The sequence below is a fragment of the Ochotona princeps genome, chromosome 11, assembly GCF_030435755.1.
Source record: "Ochotona princeps isolate mOchPri1 chromosome 11, mOchPri1.hap1, whole genome shotgun sequence".
In the NCBI taxonomy this organism is placed as follows: domain Eukaryota; kingdom Metazoa; phylum Chordata; class Mammalia; order Lagomorpha; family Ochotonidae; genus Ochotona; species Ochotona princeps.
This window is the reverse complement of record NC_080842.1, coordinates 36930281-36951153: the sequence shown is the minus strand read 5'-3', so window position 1 is coordinate 36951153 and position 20873 is coordinate 36930281. Positions and strand designations below refer to the sequence as shown.

The 20873-nt window shown below is 40.0% G+C and overlaps 1 protein-coding gene across 18 annotated transcripts in view; it reads right to left on the bottom strand.

Annotated features, from left to right (window-relative positions):
- ADAM28 (ADAM metallopeptidase domain 28) overlaps positions 1–20873 on the bottom strand; it is a 227465-nt gene that overhangs the window by 42944 nt on the left and 163648 nt on the right. For 5 of the 18 annotated variants that reach the window (XR_009246286.1, XM_058670026.1, XM_058670029.1 and 2 more), the window contains exon 1: positions 4911–5190. The exons of 4 other annotated variants lie outside the window; for them this stretch is intronic. Coding sequence is in view for 6 of the 14 variants with exons in the window: in XM_058670026.1 (XP_058526009.1) it covers positions 4911–5019 (109 nt within the window). In the remaining 8 variants the exon portion in view is untranslated. Of the gene's footprint in view, positions 1–4910; positions 5194–20873 lie in introns of those variants that run through there. 9 more of the 18 variants (XR_009246284.1, XR_009246285.1, XR_009246283.1 and 6 more) reach the window with 4 other exon arrangements.

Here is a 20873-nt window from a genome sequence, read left to right as displayed (position 1 = left end):
TTCAATTGCCCTTTTCAGGACTGGAAACAATGTAGCTGGAACTTTTAATTAAAACTCGAACATGGGGTGCAAGAGTCACAGACTAAACCCATGGAGTTAGAACTTAGTGGGTCAAAACTTGTAAAACCTGGCTTTTTTTACCCCTGAAAATTAAAGGAAAAACTTAAATAATGTCACATTTTTATCATGCTCAAATGGCTTTTATCTGCTAACTGCCATTATTTGTATTTGTTAGAGATATAAAAAGGGACCAAATCAGCTAAAACTGTCAAAAATGGGGTATTAAAGTAATAAAAAAAATAGTTTTTCTTGCAGTTTAAGATTTATTCTGAAACAGTTTCAAAAATATTTAGGGCCCGGCACGATAGCGTAATGGTTAAGGTCATCACCTTGAACGCACCTGGATCCCAAATGGGCGCCGGTTCTAGTCCTGGCAGCTCCACTTCCCATCCAGCTCCCTGCTTGTGGCCTGGGAAGGCAGTCGAGAACGGCCCAAAACCTTGGGACCCTGCACCTATGTGGGAGACCTGGAAAGAAGTTTCTGGCTCCTGGCTTCAGATCGGCACAGCACCAGCCGTTGCAGTCACTTGGGGAGTGAACCATCAGAGGGACGATCTTCCTCTCTGTCTGTCCTCCTCTCTGTATATCTGCCTTTCTAATAAAATAAATAAATCTTTTAAAAAGTATTTAAAGCCACGGCCCTGGTACCAAAATACTTTAATTTTTTAAATTTGGTTTATATTTTCTGTTTAAAACGAGGGAGCATAGAAATTGGTCTTTAATTCATGTAGTTTATAATATGTGAATAAAGACTCCAGTATAACCACTGGGAAGAGGCCATGGTCAGTTGAAGAGGTCAACATTACCAATGTGATAAAATGCTCTTGTCACACTTCAAATATGACATCACAGGTTTGCTCAGTTACTTATTTCCTCTTGTCACTGGATACCTGTCATTACCATTTCATTAATTTTGATAGAGGAAATAATAAAAAATTATAGGAGTTTTTATAACACAAGCTCAACAGTGTAAAGGGATATTAGGTTGATCCTTTTACATTTAGTGTAACATTTCAAGTTATTTCACAACAGTAAGATGTCAAGAGGTAAGAAAATTACTCTTGCCAGAAATTTAACTGATGATCCTGGCACAATTCCCTGCTGCCTGTTTTAATTCAGAGATACAAAACAGGCATACCATAAGGCACCAATATGCTGCCTAGTGTCTTACAGTGTTTAATCAATGCAATTAGTTAATAAGGAGCACATGAAAGTCCTGTTTCACCAAGATTGAAGCCAGAGTAACTCTTTAAAATATTGCATTCCTGGTTTCCATCCGTAACATCAGGAAATAGTCAATGCTGCCTGAAGGTCACAAATAATAACCCACCTAATTTTTTTGCATAAAAGCAGAAAATGGTAATATACTACGCCTAGTTCAGAAAGAGTGTGAAGGAAAAGTGTGTCGGTCTAGCTAACACATATCCTAATATGCACACTGATTTCCATGTTTCCGAGTTAGTGTCTGTATCTTAATGTTTCATGAAATCAGAAATTATTAACTGATTTTTAACACTGAACTCAAGATATGTAAATTAGTTGTCAAGTGTACACACAGCTCACTGACAGCAAACACTTGCAAGTGGCAACCAGACAGAACCATACAAAGTTCATAGCAAAACAATTTAGCCGAGTCCCCCTTCCTTAGTCTGCATGGATGCCCAGCTCTTTCTGTACCCTTCCAACAGGATGGATTCTTTAAAGAGAACAGATACAGTTTCTGGCAGAGACCCCCTACTGTCCTGAAGAAAACATCTCTGAAATGATCGGACTTGACATATAGCAAATTTCCTGGCAATTATGGGGATATTGCAAGCGAAATATTTTTTTGGTTAGCTCATCCTCAAATTAAATGGAGATGATGCAGCCTCTTCCCAGCTGAAAAGCATCAGGTTAATTATCCTGAAAACTGCAAAACAAACACTGCTAACTGCTACCCAGGGATTCTACAGATCCAAGGTGTAACACAATATGTTCTGTTAATCTATTTTAATGCTTGCTTTTCCTCTCCTACAGAACTCATGTGAAATTGATTTAAGCAGCAAAAATGAACCAAGAGAAAATAAAATATTATTATAGTTTTGAGTTGGATAGCTATTTTATGTATCATTAGTTTTAGAAAACTTAAAAGCAAGATTAATATAACAAATTTATCTTGGTCTGCACTTTCAATTTGATATGCTTTGGGGGTCATTTTGGAGATTAGGACATTATTGATACATACTACTGGTATTTTTACATGTATTTGAATTTGTCCAAAATGGTATAAGGGGATATTTTTCCTAACTCACACTACATTAAACATGGTGAAAGGTTTATGCAATAACACTGACTTTCTGTATTGTTCCAATTTTAGTGTATGTGCTGCCAAAGCCAGTACACTGACTGACTTTCTATGACTCTGCAACCTCTTAAAGTACCTTAATATTTTGGAACCAGTGTAATGCACCACTGGCATCCCCTATGGGTGCTGGTTCAGGTTCTAGCTACTCTACTTCCAGTTTTGCCATCTGCCAATGTGCCTGGGAAAGCAGTCAGATATGGTCCAAGGACCTAGACCCCTGCATTCACATGGGAGACCAGGAAGAAGCCCCTGCTTCCTGGCTATACACTGGCTAAGATCCAGCTGTTGTGGACCTTTGGGGAGTGAACCCTCAGAAGGAAGATCTCTCTCTGTTTTTCTCTGTGTTTCCACCTCTCTGTAACTGTGCCTTCCAAGTAATAAATTAAGCAAGCACTTGGTATTTTAAACTTCATTCAGTAGAACTGAGAAAAAAAACTGATGAAGATATAAACCCTAATTTATTATATTACCTAGGAAGATAAAATTGTACTCTGAGTGTTGGAGTTTGATGAGAAGGCAAGAAAGACTGTGAAAAGCCCTCTCCACTCTGAATTTTCTTCAGGAGTACCACCAACCTCTCCCATTTGTTGGTGTTTTACTCCTTCCTACACAATACCCATCACAGCCTTTTAAATGTGTTCCTTTTCTTCTCCTAGAATGAAATCCCGAAAGTCATTGTCACCAGGGGATTGTGAAGATCCTGACAAGCAGCTGGCCTTGTTTCGCATCATTATTTTATTTCAATACACAAGAATTGGGTAGAAGTCACAGTCAGTGGAGCACATGTGTATTTTTTGGATGTCCAGGGGAAAGGACCAAAGAGGAAGAGGAGGGTGTTGGACATTGCTTCACTTCTTCCATTCTGATTAGAAAATAAGCCACATAAAAAATGAGGGAAAATAATAAGACTGATATTTCAGTGGCCAAGGAAATATCTGTGAAATGGGAAGGTGGGAGCTCAAAGGGGGAACAGTTTTCCATTCCGGATGGAAGATTAAGGCACAGCTCCCTTGATCTACCAGTTCTGGTACTTGTTTCCACACTGTGTGGGTGAAGTCATGCCACATGTAGATTAAAAATTCTGAGACATTGTGCCTCTTGGTGCCATACTGTGAACGTGTACTGCAGGGAAGCAGAAAAACAGATTTGGGGGGGCGTTGGGAGGGAGGTTAGGAATGGAGAAGAACGTCACAGAGAAAGCTGTGCTATGTGCAGACCCCAGTGGACTCAGCTGTGCTATGTGCAGACCCCAGTGGACTCAGCTGTGCTATGTGCAGACCCCAGTGGACTCAGCTGATCCTTACTCTCCTGAAGAAAATCCAGTATTCGTGAATCATCAGAGGGAAGATCTTCCTCTCTGTCTCTCCTCTTCTCTGTATATCTCACTTTGCAATAAAAAATAAATCTTTTAAAAAAGAGAAAGAAAACCAGCATTCAGGCAGTTCTTACACATCAGCCAGGAATGGGGTCTCAAAATGTTGTCCCTACAATTTTGAGGAATGTGAGAAAGAAACCCTCCCACTAAGTTGGGCTCACAAAGTAGGAATTTTAAATTAATAATTTAAATAGCTACAATCAGCTCAATATTTAAAAATACTAGGAAGGAGGGATAGAAAAATCATTTTTACTTACAAAGTATGGAATAGGTACATGGGGGAGGAAAGTCGTTGATAATTTTTGTTTATTCCCAGGTCAACACAGATATCGCAGACTCTGCTTTACCAGGAAAAGGTACCCAAGAAATGCAGCTAATGTGTCGGCTGAAATAAACTCTTGTAATAGAAATACACTGAAGAAATATATTGTCCCATCTAATGTAACCAAAATCTAATTTTGACCACTTACCAGAAGTGAAGAGACATTCCATATGTAATGGGAAGTAGTAATATTCAACTCTGACATTCAACATTTGATATAACCAGTAAAATAGAGGTGAATTATCACCTCTATTTTTCAAGTACTATTTTTCAAGTTTCACAGTGACTTATTAGTACAAAATTGGTGAGCTGTTTAATTGGTCACACCTGTTATCACCAGCACTGAAAAGACTGTACAGAAAAAATGTGCAATCCCAAGAAATGGGAGCCCACCTTGCTCCAATAATAGTATGTTTCAAAAATTTACACACCGTGATATGCAATCAGATCTGCTGCCTCTTTGACACATTCTCTTGCCAGAGTGAATTTTAACCAAGTCACTTTTTGTCTCAAATATTATTATTTAGGTTATACTGCTTAATATCTTCCCTTTCATTTCTGTATATTCTCAAACAGCAAATCAAAATCTCTCATTTCCTTTCCTTCATTTCATATTTGTGCCCCTGTTTTGCCCCCAAAATAACAGATCAGAAACCAGTCCAACTGGTTAGGAACACGGGTGGAAAAACAGAACTAAATCCCAACCAGTCAAAATATCCCAGACAATGAAACTACCAGAAGATACTAAGCGAGAAGCTCACTGCCTTGCTTAACCCACCGGACCCGGAGAGAAAGAGCCCCACGCCTACCTGGTGTTGCAGAGAGGACGATGGTGAGTGTCAGCAGCAGCCCTGGCCCCATGTCGGTGCTTCCAGAAGCTCCTTGCATGCCCTTCACACTCAGACCTGTGCGGCTCATCTGCCCCGTCTCCTCTCAAGTGAGACACAGTGAAACTCCCTGGTTCACTCTTGCCTGGGCTTCAGGAAGTGTTTACCAAAGGTGTTACTCAACCTGTGGGCTGTGGTCCTGCAGCAGTGGCACAGCAGGCGGAAATCCCGGCCACCTCCTGCCTCTCAGGTTTCTTTATCATAAACTGCTGTTTTTTTTTTTTTTCCTTCTCTGTACTCCCTTACTCCAAAGTAGCAGTCCTCCACTATATGACTAAAGCTCAATAAGTCACAAAGAGCCAGCTGGGGTGAGTGTCTGAATAAATATGCCATCTATTTATCAGCCATCCTGGGTGTGTTATGTATGCAATGTATATGTTTAAGTCTGTATATACCCTTATATGTGGTTTCATAAATCAATTTCTAATTATCTTAGGTTTTGTTCCAGCACAGTGAGGCTCCCAGGGCTCCTAAAGCATCCTGAAATAAAAATCTCTGATAGACAAAAGCAGCAGAAGCCTTTCAGACCCTTGGGGATATCTGTGTATTGTAACTGACAACCAGAGAAAGGGAAAAGGCCTTCAAGACCCAACGTAGGAAATCTCCAAAGAAATTTCAGGATCTGTCACTGTGTTCCTGTGACTCAACTGTGAAGGCCCAGGACTCACACTGCAACTAACAAAATAGCCAATAATAAAGGGCCTGCTTGCTAAATGTAGGTTGTCTCCCAGCCTGGTATGCTTGAAATCATATTGATTACAATATGTGATCATTAGTCTTTTGACACTTCTGTGTTATATCATTTCTCTCCTGTTTTGTAGATGAAAAAACTTAGGTTTAAAAATATTTTAAAAATTCAAAAGATAGAGTCAGTGGTATTTTCTGTATGGATTGTATGGATTTACAAGATTAAGCAGCTTGCTCAACTCATTCTAGCAAAGGGCAAACAGAATCTATCAAGGGTAGCCTGAGGACTCAGGCATTTGCTCGAATGCTTCCCCACTGCTTAAGCTGACTGATACAGCCATTCTTATTCTTACTGATAAAATTAGTCTGAAATAGAAATAACTGCAAGAATAAGGTATTACTACAAGCTGCATCTATGGTCAGCAAAACTGCATCCCATCTCCTCTGAAGCACATTCTCACAGTAGAGTTATTTCAATGAAAAGAACTACTTCTCGTGCTCATGAGAGCATGGACTAACAACCAACGTGGAATTCCAAATCTAGTTACTGAACATTTCAGACATCAGGACTAAAACTATACATTTCTTGCCTCTTCCACCCAAGTTCAACGGCTTTGTCTTTCAAAAATAACAAGACACATCTTTTAATTATTACACATGGTGTGTCCATTAATTCAATGCATATGGCTTTCAAATTTTTTTGTACTGCAATAAATTCCTTTTTTTTTCATTTTACTTGGATATTTTAAAATAGCCCTAGATGCATGGTTATTGGACTCCTCTTTGGAGTGGATGAACCAGGAACCTAAGAGTAAAAGGATGAAGGAAAGGAAACAAAGGCCCACTTGTGACAATTGCTTAAGATTCATAGATTGGATCAGATTAAGCAGATGTAATTGCTGTGTTTTTTTCCTATTTATTTTATTCTAAGACTTAAAAGTAATATCTAAAGTAACGATTTCAAACCATCAATTTATAAGAATGAAATATATGGTCTTAAAAACTTTTTAGGATGGGCAAGGATGGAAGCAACAGAAGAACCTCCATGAGACACTTCCTCAGCTTCACAACCAAGAGAGCAACCCTCCCAAGGCCTCCATTCACTAAGGGTATTCAAGGGACCTACCTGCACATGTGTAAGATTGTAACCCGCCTTAGGGGACTTCACAAGCATCTCCTTCCCTCCCTGAATCCTCACTCTTCTGTTTCCAGTAGGATTTTTCCAAAGAATATCTCATAAGATAAACAGCCAATGGGGTTGGTTTTCAGGACTGCCAATGGAAGAGAATAATTTAGTCACCATCTGCTATCTCCAGATTCAGGCCAAGGGGAAAGAAAGAAACCAGTGACTGATGGGATATTGAAATGGGTATGTTAGTTTGCACTGACACACACCAATCTGCAGAACACATATAAGAAGGAAGGTCTCCTAAGAAAATGGGTCCTTTCTGAATTCTGTGACCACTGTAACTACAGGGCATTAGATTCTTGATTCAGGTTTTATTTCAAACAATATTATTCTTGGGATTGGTCCTTTTTAAGTAGCTAATAACTGAATGTGAAGACTGGGCGCAAGTTATAAAGAAAGGAGCTTTATCCAGCTCACAGTTCTGGGAGTTCTGAGGACTGTCCCTGCTGAAAGCATTGTGGCTAGCATGGCTGAGACAGAAGAGGCAGCATGAATGCATTTGTGCTTCTATATCCTCTGCTTTCCCTCCTGTTTCTTTTAAAGTCAATGATGAGGTACCACCTGATGAATGCCTCCCAAGGAATCTGCTTCTAAACACTGGAATAGCTCTGGATGTAACAGGGATGAAATTTAAACATGCAGATCCAAGCCTGGCACTATGCTCTGAGGACTGGCCTTGGAACAGAGAAACACCATTTGCTCAACCCAATGGCAGTCAGTGAATGCTGAAGCACATATTTGCTTTCCCAGAACCCAGAAATACCCTGAAATGGAGTCAGCATTGGGTTTTATGAAACCTAGGCTCTATCATGATTGACTGAATTCCTTCTTGCTGCTCTATAAACATGTCATATGTCTGTTGAAAATGTATATGATCATGCTTTATTTACACTTAGACTAATAGAATAAACAAAGTTTGAGATCAATGTCCAAAAAATAGACTGTCAAAGTTAAGATTTTAGCATATTTTCTTATATTGTAAATAAATACTTGAACCTCCAAGTATCTTCCTAAAGAAGATATCTGGAAAAAAAGAGTGGCTTTAATGCATCAAGATGACATTGGTGATAGAAGATAAAACTGAAAACTTACAAAATATGAAGATGAGTGCGTAAATTATTACAGAAATACTCAAATATTAGTCCATAATTTAATTCTACAATTTCACATATTTTATAAAACTGAAATATTCTATTAGAGCAAAATGGAGGAAATAAAGTTATATGTAAAATGAAACTAAATACAAACTTTAGAAACCTACTTGAGTAAAAAAACAAAACAAATTCTAATATATTTAGAGAAGCTATTCTTGTGTGGTGGGAATAAAAGTAGTTTTACCATTTATGTTAAATTTAGATAACCATTGGCATTTTATAATTTAACAATCATGCAAAAATAAACAGGAAGGAGCAAATATTTTACAAAAGAACTCAGACAAGTTTTCCTGTCCTACGCTGATAATTCTCTTTAGAACATAACAGTTATTGTTAATTCCTCAAGACTTCAACACAGGGCCTAGAAAATAGTAGCTACTGAACCAACGTTTACACACCAAACTAATGACCGAGTGAGACAGGATCATTCTTTATAAAGCAAACAAGCCCTTGGAACCACAAGTCATGCGTTGCTGATTTTCAGAGAAGGAGAAAGAGTAACCTCCAGGTCTTTTGTGAACAAACCAGTTTAAAGTCTGAGGGCTTACTATTTTAAATTATTATGTTCCCACCTGTGGTAATGCATAGTGTGATCCAAAGAAAAGCAAGGTATTTGTTTTTAAGCTTGGTAAACACATTTTCACAAAAGAATCGCAAAGGATTTGAGTATCACTTTCCCATTACTATGTTTATATAAGGTCTGCTTTCTTGAGTAGGTTTTGATGTTATGATCAAAAACTGCTCTACTTGGGCCCGGCGGCATGGCCTAGCGGCTAAAGTCCTCGTCTTGAAAGCCCCGGGATCCCATATGGGCGCCGGTTCTAATCCCGGCAGCTCCACTTCCCATCCAGCTCCCTGCTTGTGGCCTGGGAAAGCAGTCGAGGACGGCCCAATGCATTGGGACCCTGCACCCGCGTGGGAGACCCGGAAGAGGTTCCAGGTTCCCGGCTTCGGATCGGCGCGCACCGGCCCGTTGTGGCTCACTTGGGGAGTGAATCATTGGACGGAAGATCTTCCTCTGTGTCTCTCCTCCTCTCTGTATATCTGGCTGTAATAAAATGAATAAATCTTAAAAAACAAACAAACAAAAAAAACTGCTCTATTCCTGAATTGTTAGCATGTCTTTAAGACATAATATATTCCAGTAGATCCTTGAGACATGAAGGGATCTTTCCTCTTATCACACTGCATCTAAGTTTAAATGCAATGAATAATCTGATCAAAGTGGATGCACCAATTGCCTGATTAATTCAAGCAAAGCTTTATAGATTACGCTGCCCTCCAAACAGAATGAGGATAGTTATTTCCTATCTTTATACATGTTATTCTTCTATGGTTTCTGTACTCTTTACACTTATTCTTGCTCCCATATGATGTAAGGACTAAAATGATAAGCTAATATGTGTGTCTTGACATGTCAGGAAAATTTAGGTGGGTCTGGAATGTCCCCCCAAAATCCTGCTCTTCATTCTGTTGTCATGGATAAAATCTTCTCAAACAGCTCTCATTACACAGACCAGGCACAGTTCCTGCTTAGCCCTGAGTAGTGAGTTTCAGTTCTCACATACAGAATTGCTCTTGTAAGACAATCACATACAGAGACAGGAAACAGCAGACACCTCACCCATTTAATACTACAATGTCTGCCAAATGGGCTCAAGTGGTTAATTCTCCCCTTCCAAGTGTCACATCCTGGCTATTCCACTTGGGATCCAGCTCCCTGCTTATGGCCTGGGAAGGCTGTGGAAGATGGCTCAATGCCTTAGAACCCTTACCCATGTGGGAGGCCTGGAAAAAGCTTCTGGCTTCAGATTCGTTCAGCTCCACCCTTTGCAGCCATTTGGGCAGTGAACCAATGAACGGAAGACCTCTGTCTTTGCTTCTGTCTGTAAATTGCTTTTTCCAATAAAAATAAGTGTATCTTCAAAAAATACTACAAAGTCCGAGTCCTATAACTCTGACTGTTCACTGTGCCCAAGAGCAAGGGTAATAGGCCTCTGCATGATATATGGCTTCCTCTTTCTCTGTACTGTGAGAATTAGTGGCACAAACTGTCATTAACATCATCTGCTAAGTCCATGTGTCATTGTGTTCAGCCATGCCACAACCCTATGATGGGAATCCCTCTCTCACAACAGGAAAACAAATAAAACCGAGATATCCTGACACATACACACGTGCACTTGCAGAGGCAGTTGTAGGGTTCAAGAGGCATTCTCTTTCTATTGGCTTTGCATCACGTTTGACTTCAAAGGTGGACTTCCCACAGAGAAATCTCAGTTCTCCCATTTATAAATCATAGTGCAAAGAGGTTTATGTTTACCATCATTATCTCCCTGCCTATGAAAATCTATTCTGACCACAACCCTTCACCACCTCAGTTAACCTCCACAGCTTGAATTTAAATTCCATGAGGATAGGTAATTTTTCAGTAATTATTCACCTCTGGCTACCTTAATTATTCATCTCTTGCTCCTTAAACTCTGCACAGTGCAGTGTTACTCCTCAATTTTTATTAACGATTGTTAATAAGTAAATTTAGTGATTTACAATTTTGGCAATATTTTATACTCATTATAATTATGCACACGCACACGCACACACACACACCTACCTTTTACAATGTTATTAGTAATCCTTTAGGTCCCTTGTATCTTTTTAACAAGTAGCTCATCATAGCCCTTTAACAGACCCTTTCACTTTGGAGATTATTCAACAACTGTTACGCATTCACATAGTCAAAGAATGCCATGCCTTTTTAAAATACTGAGGTGGTGGGGAGGAGGGAGAAACAGAGAGGGAGAAAGAGTGCTGGATTCTTACTGAGCTGTTTTTGTAATTGCTTTATCACACAGAAGGAAACTGACTTATCAATGCAGAAGTATTTACAGCATCTGGACCTTTCCTGTCAGAAAGGGTGATTCAAACACCACACTAAGGTGCTTAGTTCATTTAAAAAATTTCTTCAGTTTTCTTTTGTTTGTTTGAAAGGTATACAGCAGAGAGAAAGAGTTCTTTCATATGCTGATTAACTTCCCAAATTCCTACAATAGACTGGGCTGCACCAGGGACTCCATCTTACTCTCCCAAGTGGGTGGCAGGGAAACAAGCAGTTAGATAACCAGCTTGCACTATCAGGAAGCTGGGTCACACTTCGTGGAACCTGGGCCCAAGCAGCACCCTGATGTGCAGTGTGGATCTGCCAAGCCCTGACTTTACCATGGCACCACAATTCTAGCCCCTCTTAGTTCACATTGACACGACTGGTTATTATTAACCCGAGCTTGCTCATTGTGGTATACCTGGGTCTAAAGGAGCTACCAACAGGAACTAAATACTATTTCATGTCTGAAGCTTCTCTCAGTTACACAGAAGTGTTTTTTCTTTAATCTAAATCCCAGATATTCAGCATCAGTTCCCATTATCTTCACGTTATTTAATTAACAGCTTTTGTAACTGATCATTAAACCCTGAAATATTCCCTAAGTTTGATTATTTGGGTCTTATTCATGGTTCTCCCAGGAATAAAATATATTCCTATATGAACTCATAGAAAAAATGATTGAGATTTTTATTTTTTTCAAGAATTAAGTTACACAAAACTACAGAATATGCTGACCAATGGGAGATCTAGGAAAGCACTGATATTACATTCCATTTGCAGTGGTATTCCTTTGGCAAAATTCATTCTTTCTTGGAGGTTCATCTTTCTATTCAGGCCTTTAACTGAATAGATATGGCCCAATCACATTACAGAGAATAGCGTAGTCTACTTTGCTCCTGTTCTACTGTTTCAAAATGTTGACCTCACCCGAAAACTACCTTCACAGACACATCTAGAAATTTTTCGAATACGTTTTTAGATATACCACCCTATCAAAATGATACATAGAAGTAACTATCAGAGATGCGATTTTTTTTAACTTAAGGCTTTATTTAAATAAACAATCACTTTATCTAAAAAGATTTTTCTTTGCATACTCAAAATATGTTGAAGTTATTTTATTTTTAAAAAATCATAGCAAAAACATATGCTTACTCCATCTACTTTTTCATAATTAAGAAAATCCTCCCAAGGGTCCTTTGTAGGAAAATGAATCATCAATCTCTTAGATCAGAAATCCTGGACTGAGCCTACCAAGTAAGAAATTCTGACATTAGCAACAATGTCCAAGGTTATTCAAAGTTAATAAAATGGACCTTAGTGATCTGGGAATGAAGGCAAGACATTGAGTGTCCTGCACAAGTTTAAAGTTGGCTTTCAGACTTGATTCCTCAGCTTTTGATCAGGTGGATTCTAGGTCCTAATTAGGACCAATAGAAACTTAGAAACTGATAACATTGTCCTCATTTCCAATTCAGCTACTTGAAAGAACATTGGTAAGGTTAATATGCATACATGTAATTGTGTGTACTTTTATCTTTCTGCAAAAAATTCTCAGTAAAGTTGACTCACAATCCAAGATAGATTATCCTCCTTATTCTTGTCACATTCCAGTTAAGTCGTTAATCTATGCTTATATCAGTTGTGATCATTTATACAAAATATGCATGAATGACAATAATTATTCACACAACTTGTTAATCCTGTGTTGAGCAAATAAAGAATTAAGCCACATCTGAATGTAGCTTGGAAGAGAAACGTAACTAAATGTTAAAGAACTGATAAATAGTTTGAAGGATGTAAGATTTGGACTCCTAAAAATTTCTGATGATGAATTATATATGTAAGCTTAGCTCGGTTGTAATATGAAATGTTTGTTCACACACTATTCTAGATACTTGTAAGGTGTAGTTTTAGATGACATTTACCTTTGAATATATAGACTGTGAATAAAGCATGTTACCCTCCATCATGTGAATGGGTGGTGTCTGTGATTAGTTGAAGGCCTCAGTACAACAGAGATGACCTCCAACTGGGTAAAAATAATTCTTCCAGAAGACTGCCCTTGAACAATTGCAACTGTCCTCTAGATGTCCAGCCTGATTACCTACCCCCACCCTATGGAATGCAGACATACACAGTAACACTGGCGTGTAAACCAGTTCCTCAACATTAATGTCTCTGCACTACTCCCATCCACAAACTACTGGTCCTGTTCCTCTGGAGAGCTGTAACTAATACCAAGTTTATCTTTGTTATAGTATTCCAACAACAGTCTCACATATTCCTCTTTCTACCAAGGCATAATGAAAGCAGAAATTATCCAAATAGCTGTGTGAACGTTCTTTCCAAAAGTTGGGAAAAACAAAATTGTATTAAATATGTTTAGTAGTCTATGGGTCATACAATAGAAATGACAGGTCTCATAAAACCAAACATGTAACAGCTGCACACAATTAATACAAACATTAAAAACTCTACCCAGAATGCTGAGAGGAGTGACAGAGCTATTTTTGTAGAAGAGAATCTTAAAATAAATTCATTGACCATCAGCACTAAATATATCCCTCATATTAACTATAATAACCATAAAGTGGTTTTTGTTTTTAGCAATGAAGTCATGGGTAATTTCTATGATATAAAGGCAGAGGTATGCAGCGAGGGCTGAGTACAGTATGCATAGAAACACACTGCTTAAAGAAAATGTACTTTGAAAAAAAGGAGATGTATCAGGGTAAATTTTCCTAAAAGTAAAATGAGCTGCTTTATAGATTCAAGGAAAAGGGAGAAAATTCCAGAGTGAGAATTGAAGACAGTTCTCACTGGAACTGAGATGAACTGAGATTGAGAAAGTGATGCGTTACAAATGATTACATATATAGGATAATCAAATACCAAGTTGCAGTGAAGACATACACACATAATGGAAAGCACTTTTCTACAAAATAAGAGTACAGTCATCTAACAGGAGTGAAGGCTTGGGGCTAGGAGAGGTATTTCAGGAGTAAACTGGATGTCTTTGCCAACATATTTAATAGGTAAAACCAGAAGCAGGAATAAACCTTTCCATCCAAGTTGAACAAATGCAAAATAATGAACTTAGAGTTGCTGAAAATGTATGTAAAACTAAAGGAATGAACTACTGTTCGAAAGTGGTCAAAAAGAAAAGCAAAGCAGAAAGAAAGCATGTCAGCTAAAATAACTACGAATGGTATGTCAAATAATTTAGGAGGCATATATTGCTCCTCAAAACCATTTTTCTTTTAAAAAAAAAACCATATATTAAGCAGAGAAAGTCATAAGGAAGGAACATACAGGTGACTATGGATGTCAAGGATATGTTTTTGTAAACAAAACATGCATTGTGGTGATGTTATGCGAGCATACTGAGGTAACATTTTTGTCACATTCTGTTTTTGGCCCTTGGAAATCCAAAAATCTCCAACTTGCATGACTTAAAACACAGCTACTGACCTTCTGCAGGTCACACTGTCAATTATTAATCGGGAGATAGAGGTCAAAGAGAGCTTCCATTTAAACTTTGGGAGGTTATGACTTACATTGGGTGTCCCTTCTTCAGACCATTCACAATCAAAACCTGACAACTCTTAACAACCACCCATTCAGCTGTTTTCCCAGTACATGCGTACTTCCATCTGGTTGGACCAGTGTGGGCTCCAGCTGGTGCTTTACACAGATACACAAGAATGTACAAACTTGTATCTATATATTAGTATTTGCATGACAATGTGTCAGTGTAGGAGGGAAAATTCAGGTAAATGTCTAGAAAGCTAGACAGATAATATTCATATGAGTGATAAATATCGGAATAAGAACATATTCAAGTATTTATCAATTATGAAAAATTTGCCAAAATCAAAAACAGTAATTTTACCAAATGAATTAGAAATCAAAATCTCTTTAAACTGTATCATGCAAAGGTGGGATATTTCGGGCCCGGCGGCGTGGCCTAGCGGCTAAAGTCCTCGCCTTGAAAGCCCCGGGATCCCATATGGGCGCCGGTTCTAATCCCGGCAACTCCACTTCCCATCCAGCGTCCTGCTTGTGGCCTGGGAAAGCAGTCGAGGACAGCCCAAAGCTTTGGGACCCTGCACCCGCGTGGGAGACCTGGAAGAGGTTCCTGGTCCCGGCTTCGGATTGGCGCGTACTGGCCCGTTGCGGCTCACTTGGGGAGTGAATCATCGGCTGGAAGATCTTCCTCTCTGTCTCTCCTCCTCTGTATATCTGGCTTTCCAATAATAATAAAATCTTTTTTTAAAAAAGGTGGCATATTTCAGAACCATAAGCAGATCAAGCATGAATCCATTTCTGGGTAGCTTAAGAAGACATAATATAAATACTACCAAGTGTCACAGATCTGAGAGAGAAAAGCTTTGTTATTGGGTTATATAGGGTTTGTCTTTGCTACAGATGATCTCAGAAAAGAGGGTTTGGAAGAGAAAAGCCTGTGAAATGACTTCTAAATCCTGATAAATCTGCAGTACCAGCTTGGAAGTCACACAAATGGCACGTCATAAGAAAAGAAGTGTTTACACACAGAGAGTAAAATACGGGAATGCAATAAGAAACAGAACAATTGAACAGTGCTTCTCCATCCTGTTATGTAAACACTTGGTACCGCAAGAGGTGTGAACTATAGCCAGCAGGTATATGTCGTTCTTGGCATAAATGAGCAAACATGACGTGGTGCTAAAAATGAGGCAAGTTTTGTGAACAGTCATTCTGGAAGGCGTGGTGAGAAAGCTAGAAGACAGAATAGTGGTGTGTTGGTTTTCAGATAAGAGTATAGGATGGACCAAAGTCATTTCTATCTATTCCATGAAAGATAATCAAGGATGCTGGCATGCTTGAGAGGACATAATAAAGGTCTATGAGATAATGGTTTTGGGAATAAAAATTTAGAAATTGAAAGGGAGCAGACCGACCTAAGGAAAGTAAAGACTAAACTAGGAAAATAAAACCTGCTGCTTTTCTAGGTTATATGAACCACAGAAGTAATGCTATCTAGTGTAGCAGAGGTCCACAAAGAGCTACTTGGGTGAGAACCAACCACAGTCAGCCTAATGACTAGGACAACAACTTAGTAGGTCTCTTAATAACTATATGGAAAAGGAAAACATAAACTTATACTTCTTACTCAATGTGTTAATTGCATGTGCTTAACAACTAAAATTTAAAAAAAATGAATATATAAATTTAAGATAATATCTATGTATCAGCATGAACCATGGACATATAATTGTTTAAAATACCTGATACTGTCTAGAAATTCTTCAGTAATTCAGTTGATTTTTTTTCTCTACGATGAATTATGTTGTCCTCTTGATTAGCAGAGCTTTATACTGAATATTTGTGTTTAAACAACACTAGCGGAAATGATTCATCATTAAGCTAATCCCACTCTTGCCAAAGTGGGCAGCACACAGGCTTGCAGCCAAACTACAAACACCAGATGTTAAATAAATTATGTTAAACAATGTTATTTGAGCCTAAGTTGTGTGAAGTCTAAACAAAACATAGGAAAGTAAATAATTTACTACATGGTGGTACTGTGAGGACTTAGGGGGGATACACATTTATGGGAATTTCCATAGACCATACATCTGTCCCCTGCAGGATATCACATAGAGAACAAAAAATAGAAGCATGGGAATTCAGTTCTCACCCATTGCTCCAGTGCAGAACATCGTCTTTGACAGAACTTTGCAATCAAGAATCAGAAGACGAATCTGAAGACACAAGGTTTAATGACATTGCACAGGGAAGAAGGTAGCACTGGACTCAGGAGATTTTATTTAGTCCTTTGGTCCAAGCAAAGAATAGCTGCCATGGCACCACATGTTAAGCTGCCCTTGAGACAACCACATTCTATATCCAAGCACCTGTGATGAAGCCCCACCTCCACTTCCAATCCACCTGCTTGGGAGGCAGCAGGTGAGGGCTCAGGTTGTTGTGTTGCTGCTACCATTGTTGGAGTCCTGGATGCAATCTTCTTCCAGCTAGACTCTGGCCCAGCAATATCTGCTGTGCATGTTTGGGGAGTGAATCAGCAGATAGATAATCTCTTCTCCTCCCTGTCACTCACACTTTCAAGTAAAAAACACAGTTTTGAAATGGCTCCTTGTAAGACACAACTGCTCAGGATGAAGACATAAAGAGAACACATCTGCTGGTTACTCCTCACTTGTACACACGAATGAAGTCTGAGAGAGGAGTCAGGAAATGAGAAGGCACTGAGAATTCAGAACTCACACAAGGGGGATGGTATCTGGGGACTTCCAAAGCTCTTAGTTCCTGCTGTTTCTACATGGGAGTGAAGGACTTCACATGCCCTGTTTGCACACAGGAGGAAGTAGTTGGTGTGAGACTACAAAGTGAGTCATGACTAGATCATGTTTTATCACTTCTTGCCAAAGCTCCATCTCAGAACCCATTGTTTATCACACCCATAATTTTCTCCCAAAGCCTCCCTACGTGCTACCCTCTCTGTGCTCTTTCCTGGGGTTCTAGTTTCACTTCAGCCTGCTAATGTTCCCTCTACCTGAATTTCAGATGACACTTTGCATGAACATGGTCTTCAAGGTCAGAATGGGTCGTCAGGAGACCTCTAGCAGATCACTAGAGCTGAGGTTAACCGGAAACCAGAACTTCACTCTATTGCTGCCAGATATGCTGGTGTGACTGGGTTCTGTCTTGCTTATGTAAACATCATTTTTGATGACTTATTTGTTCGATTTGGAAGGCAGAGAAACAGAGGGAGAGAGATGGCAAGTAATCTCCCATCTGTTGGTTCACTCCCCAAATAACCTAAATGTCTCAGTGGAGCCAGGAATGCCTTCTAAGTCTTGCTCAGGGTTGCAATGAGCCAATTCTCTGACCATCACCTTCTACGTTCCTGGAAGCATCAGCAGGAAACCGCATTGGAAGTCCAGCTGTTCACGCTAATACTGATGCTCTGATACCAGAAGCCGGCACAGAAGGTAATGGCTTAATCTACTATGCCACAACTTTAGTCCACTCAAACTCATTCTTTTTCTTTGATTTATGCTGAAGATTTTATTATTATTATTATTAATTACATTGCATTATGTGACACAGGTTTTTTTTTAGTTTTTTTTATTCTTGTTGACAATCTTTACATAGTTAATTATGGTAAAAAAAAGGTTCAGGGGCTGTAGGGAAGTGGGTAATAGTATTATGTCCATATTGTTTCCATCATGTATCTGAGGTAAAGGGGGATATTGAGGGAGAAGCCCCACCCAGTTTCCCACCCACCCCAAGTCCCGGATGTGGGGCATGCTCTGAGATCCTTGCTCAAGTGGTTTTAATAGTTCTCCAGTTATGAATCGCTGCCAGTTTCGCTCGATGAGGTCGTCCACTGATTGACACAGTCCATCATAGAGTCTTCATTTGCCCAGTATTTCGCTGCCAACTTATAACTGAGGTGGTTGATTGACTTGTTCTGTCCTCTGTCTTTTCTTGGCTAGGGTTCTGAGTCCAGCAGTTCGATTGGGGAGATCTCCAAAGAAACTTTGAGGTATTCCCAGACCAGATTCTTGTATGTTCAAGCAAGCACAGGGCCAGGCACAGTCCATCACCATGATCAGCTGGTGGTTTCCATTGCTGGGTTTGTTCTGTTTTCAGTCCCGACTTGCACTGGAACCAATGGGTGTTGCAGTCCAGTCTGGTTCTGCCCAGCACATACTCGGCCCTTACATCAACCAATGGGAGCTGCAGCCTAGTCGGGGTGACCCACAATAACCCCCACCAGGCCCGCCCCCTACCCTGGTTTGCCAGTATGTATAGCAGATTAGTCCAGTCTGTCCCACATCCCATTTCGCTCTTGTACTTGTCAGTGAGTATTAAAGCTTAGTTCCTTCTAACCAACTCAACTATCTAGCCCTCACGGATGTTGTTGAGTGCCTGTCTGTCTAGCCACCCCAGCCCCCGTCCTAGTTTTCATGTCCTCCCGCGAGACTAGTGACCCAAGAGGGGGAACCCACTATTTCCCTCCCAGGTCTCTCTCAGTCCTGGTTTATGCACTCTTCGGGTGGTTCTGTGGTTTGACTTGACAGAATTAGCCCCCAGTGCCAGCTTCTGCCAGCTGATGCTATGGCTAAGCCCAACCATCCCTCACCCACTCTAATTTATGCTTGCACCAGCAGGAATAATCCGCCCAGCCTGGCTTTTCCCTGATCTAGTCCACATGCGGCGCACAGGTGTTGCAGCCTTGCTTAGTCTGGTCTGTCCCCATCCCAGCCCACGCTCTCCAGTGGGAGTAGCTGTCCAGCGAGGGGACCAGCCCCTTAATCCCCCCCGCCGGCTCTGCTCCTCCCTTCCTGGATCTCATGCGTGCTGGCTGGGTGCTGCAGTCAAATCCAGTACAGGCAACCTCACCCTAGCATTCTATATTGTGCACTGGTTTTGTCGAGACCAGACCTGGCTCGACCCACACTCTGTTCTGGTGTTCAGATTTACCAGTGTATGACATGAACTGATTCAGCCTGGTCTGCCCCTGACCCATGCCAAATGTATGCCAGTGGGAAACTTTCCATGGCCTATTCTGGGCTGTTTCCTATATGTGACACAGTTTTATAGTACTGGGATTATCCCAACCCACCCAACCCCCTGCCCCCATGGTGGATTCCTCCACCTTGTTGCATTACCACAGTTCAAGATCAGTTGAGATTCTTTCATTGCAAGCAAATAAGGAGACCACAGGGAATTGGAGTGCCTTCAGAGGCCAAGAACTCTGAGGTCATCCACTCCCGCTTGGATCTACCACATGGGATGGAAGAAGCCCAAATCCTTCCTCGCAGGATCCAAGGGCATCAGAACAACAGCCAAGAGCCCTGAGCAGTCCGCAGAAACAGAAGAACAGTAAACTTCCTTCGGGACTAGGGAGGGGAGCTTTCTCTGGTCCTCACTGGGTTCCAACTTGGGGTCCTCACCCTCTCTGTCAATGACCATCAGGATCGCTCTGGAAAACCCTCAAAACAAACAAACAAACAAACAAACAATCTAAAACAACAAAGAAAGCTTAGAATTAGACAGGAAATGGTCAGCGGGGATGCACTTATACCTTACTAGGTGGGACACAAAGATTAGTTACTCCTCACTATGGTACTGAAGATTTCTCTGTACACCCCTCCTAAAACTGTTCTGCACCTAAACTGTTGACATATGTCTTGTTAGAGTTATAAAGCCAGTCTAGACCACCCGAAAAACAAAGCCAGGTTCAGCAAAATTATGCTTCAAAGCCATAAAATGCTAAATACTATGATGAAAATAGACATGAGACATCTGAATAGTAATCTATAGCCATTTTAAGGTGTATAGAACCTGGTTGTTATAAACTAAAATTGAAATGTCAACGAAGGAGTCACATGATGTGGTTAAGAACTTGCATTTTTTTAACATATTGGTTACTCAATACTATGTCAATTAATCTCATAACATTATAAATTGTTGCTGATGTTATGTTGGAGCTTTTAATTGATTAGGATGATACTCTGCTGGCTCTACCTTCAGACCAGAGATGGTCTCCCCCAACAACCCATTGCACTCAAACTCATTCTTTTTTTTTTTTTAAAGATTTATTTTATTTTTATTACAAAGTCAGATATACTGAGAGGAGGAGAGACAGAGAGGAAGTGGAGCTGCCGGGATTAGAACCAGCGGCCATATGGGATCAAGGCGAGGACCTTAGCCACTAGGCCATGCTGCCGAGCCCATAAACTCATTCTTAATATGAAGGTTTTCACTAGTCCAGATTGGACCATATGTAATACAGACCAGAGTTTTTATTCGTGTTGACAATGTCTGTTTTGTCAAAATTACAAAGACTGCAATGCATTGAAAAGCATAAATCTAACTTTTGCTGGTGTATTTACTAACCATCTGCAATACAAAGTTTAAATTTAAGAACTTTTAAACTATTTTAAATCAAT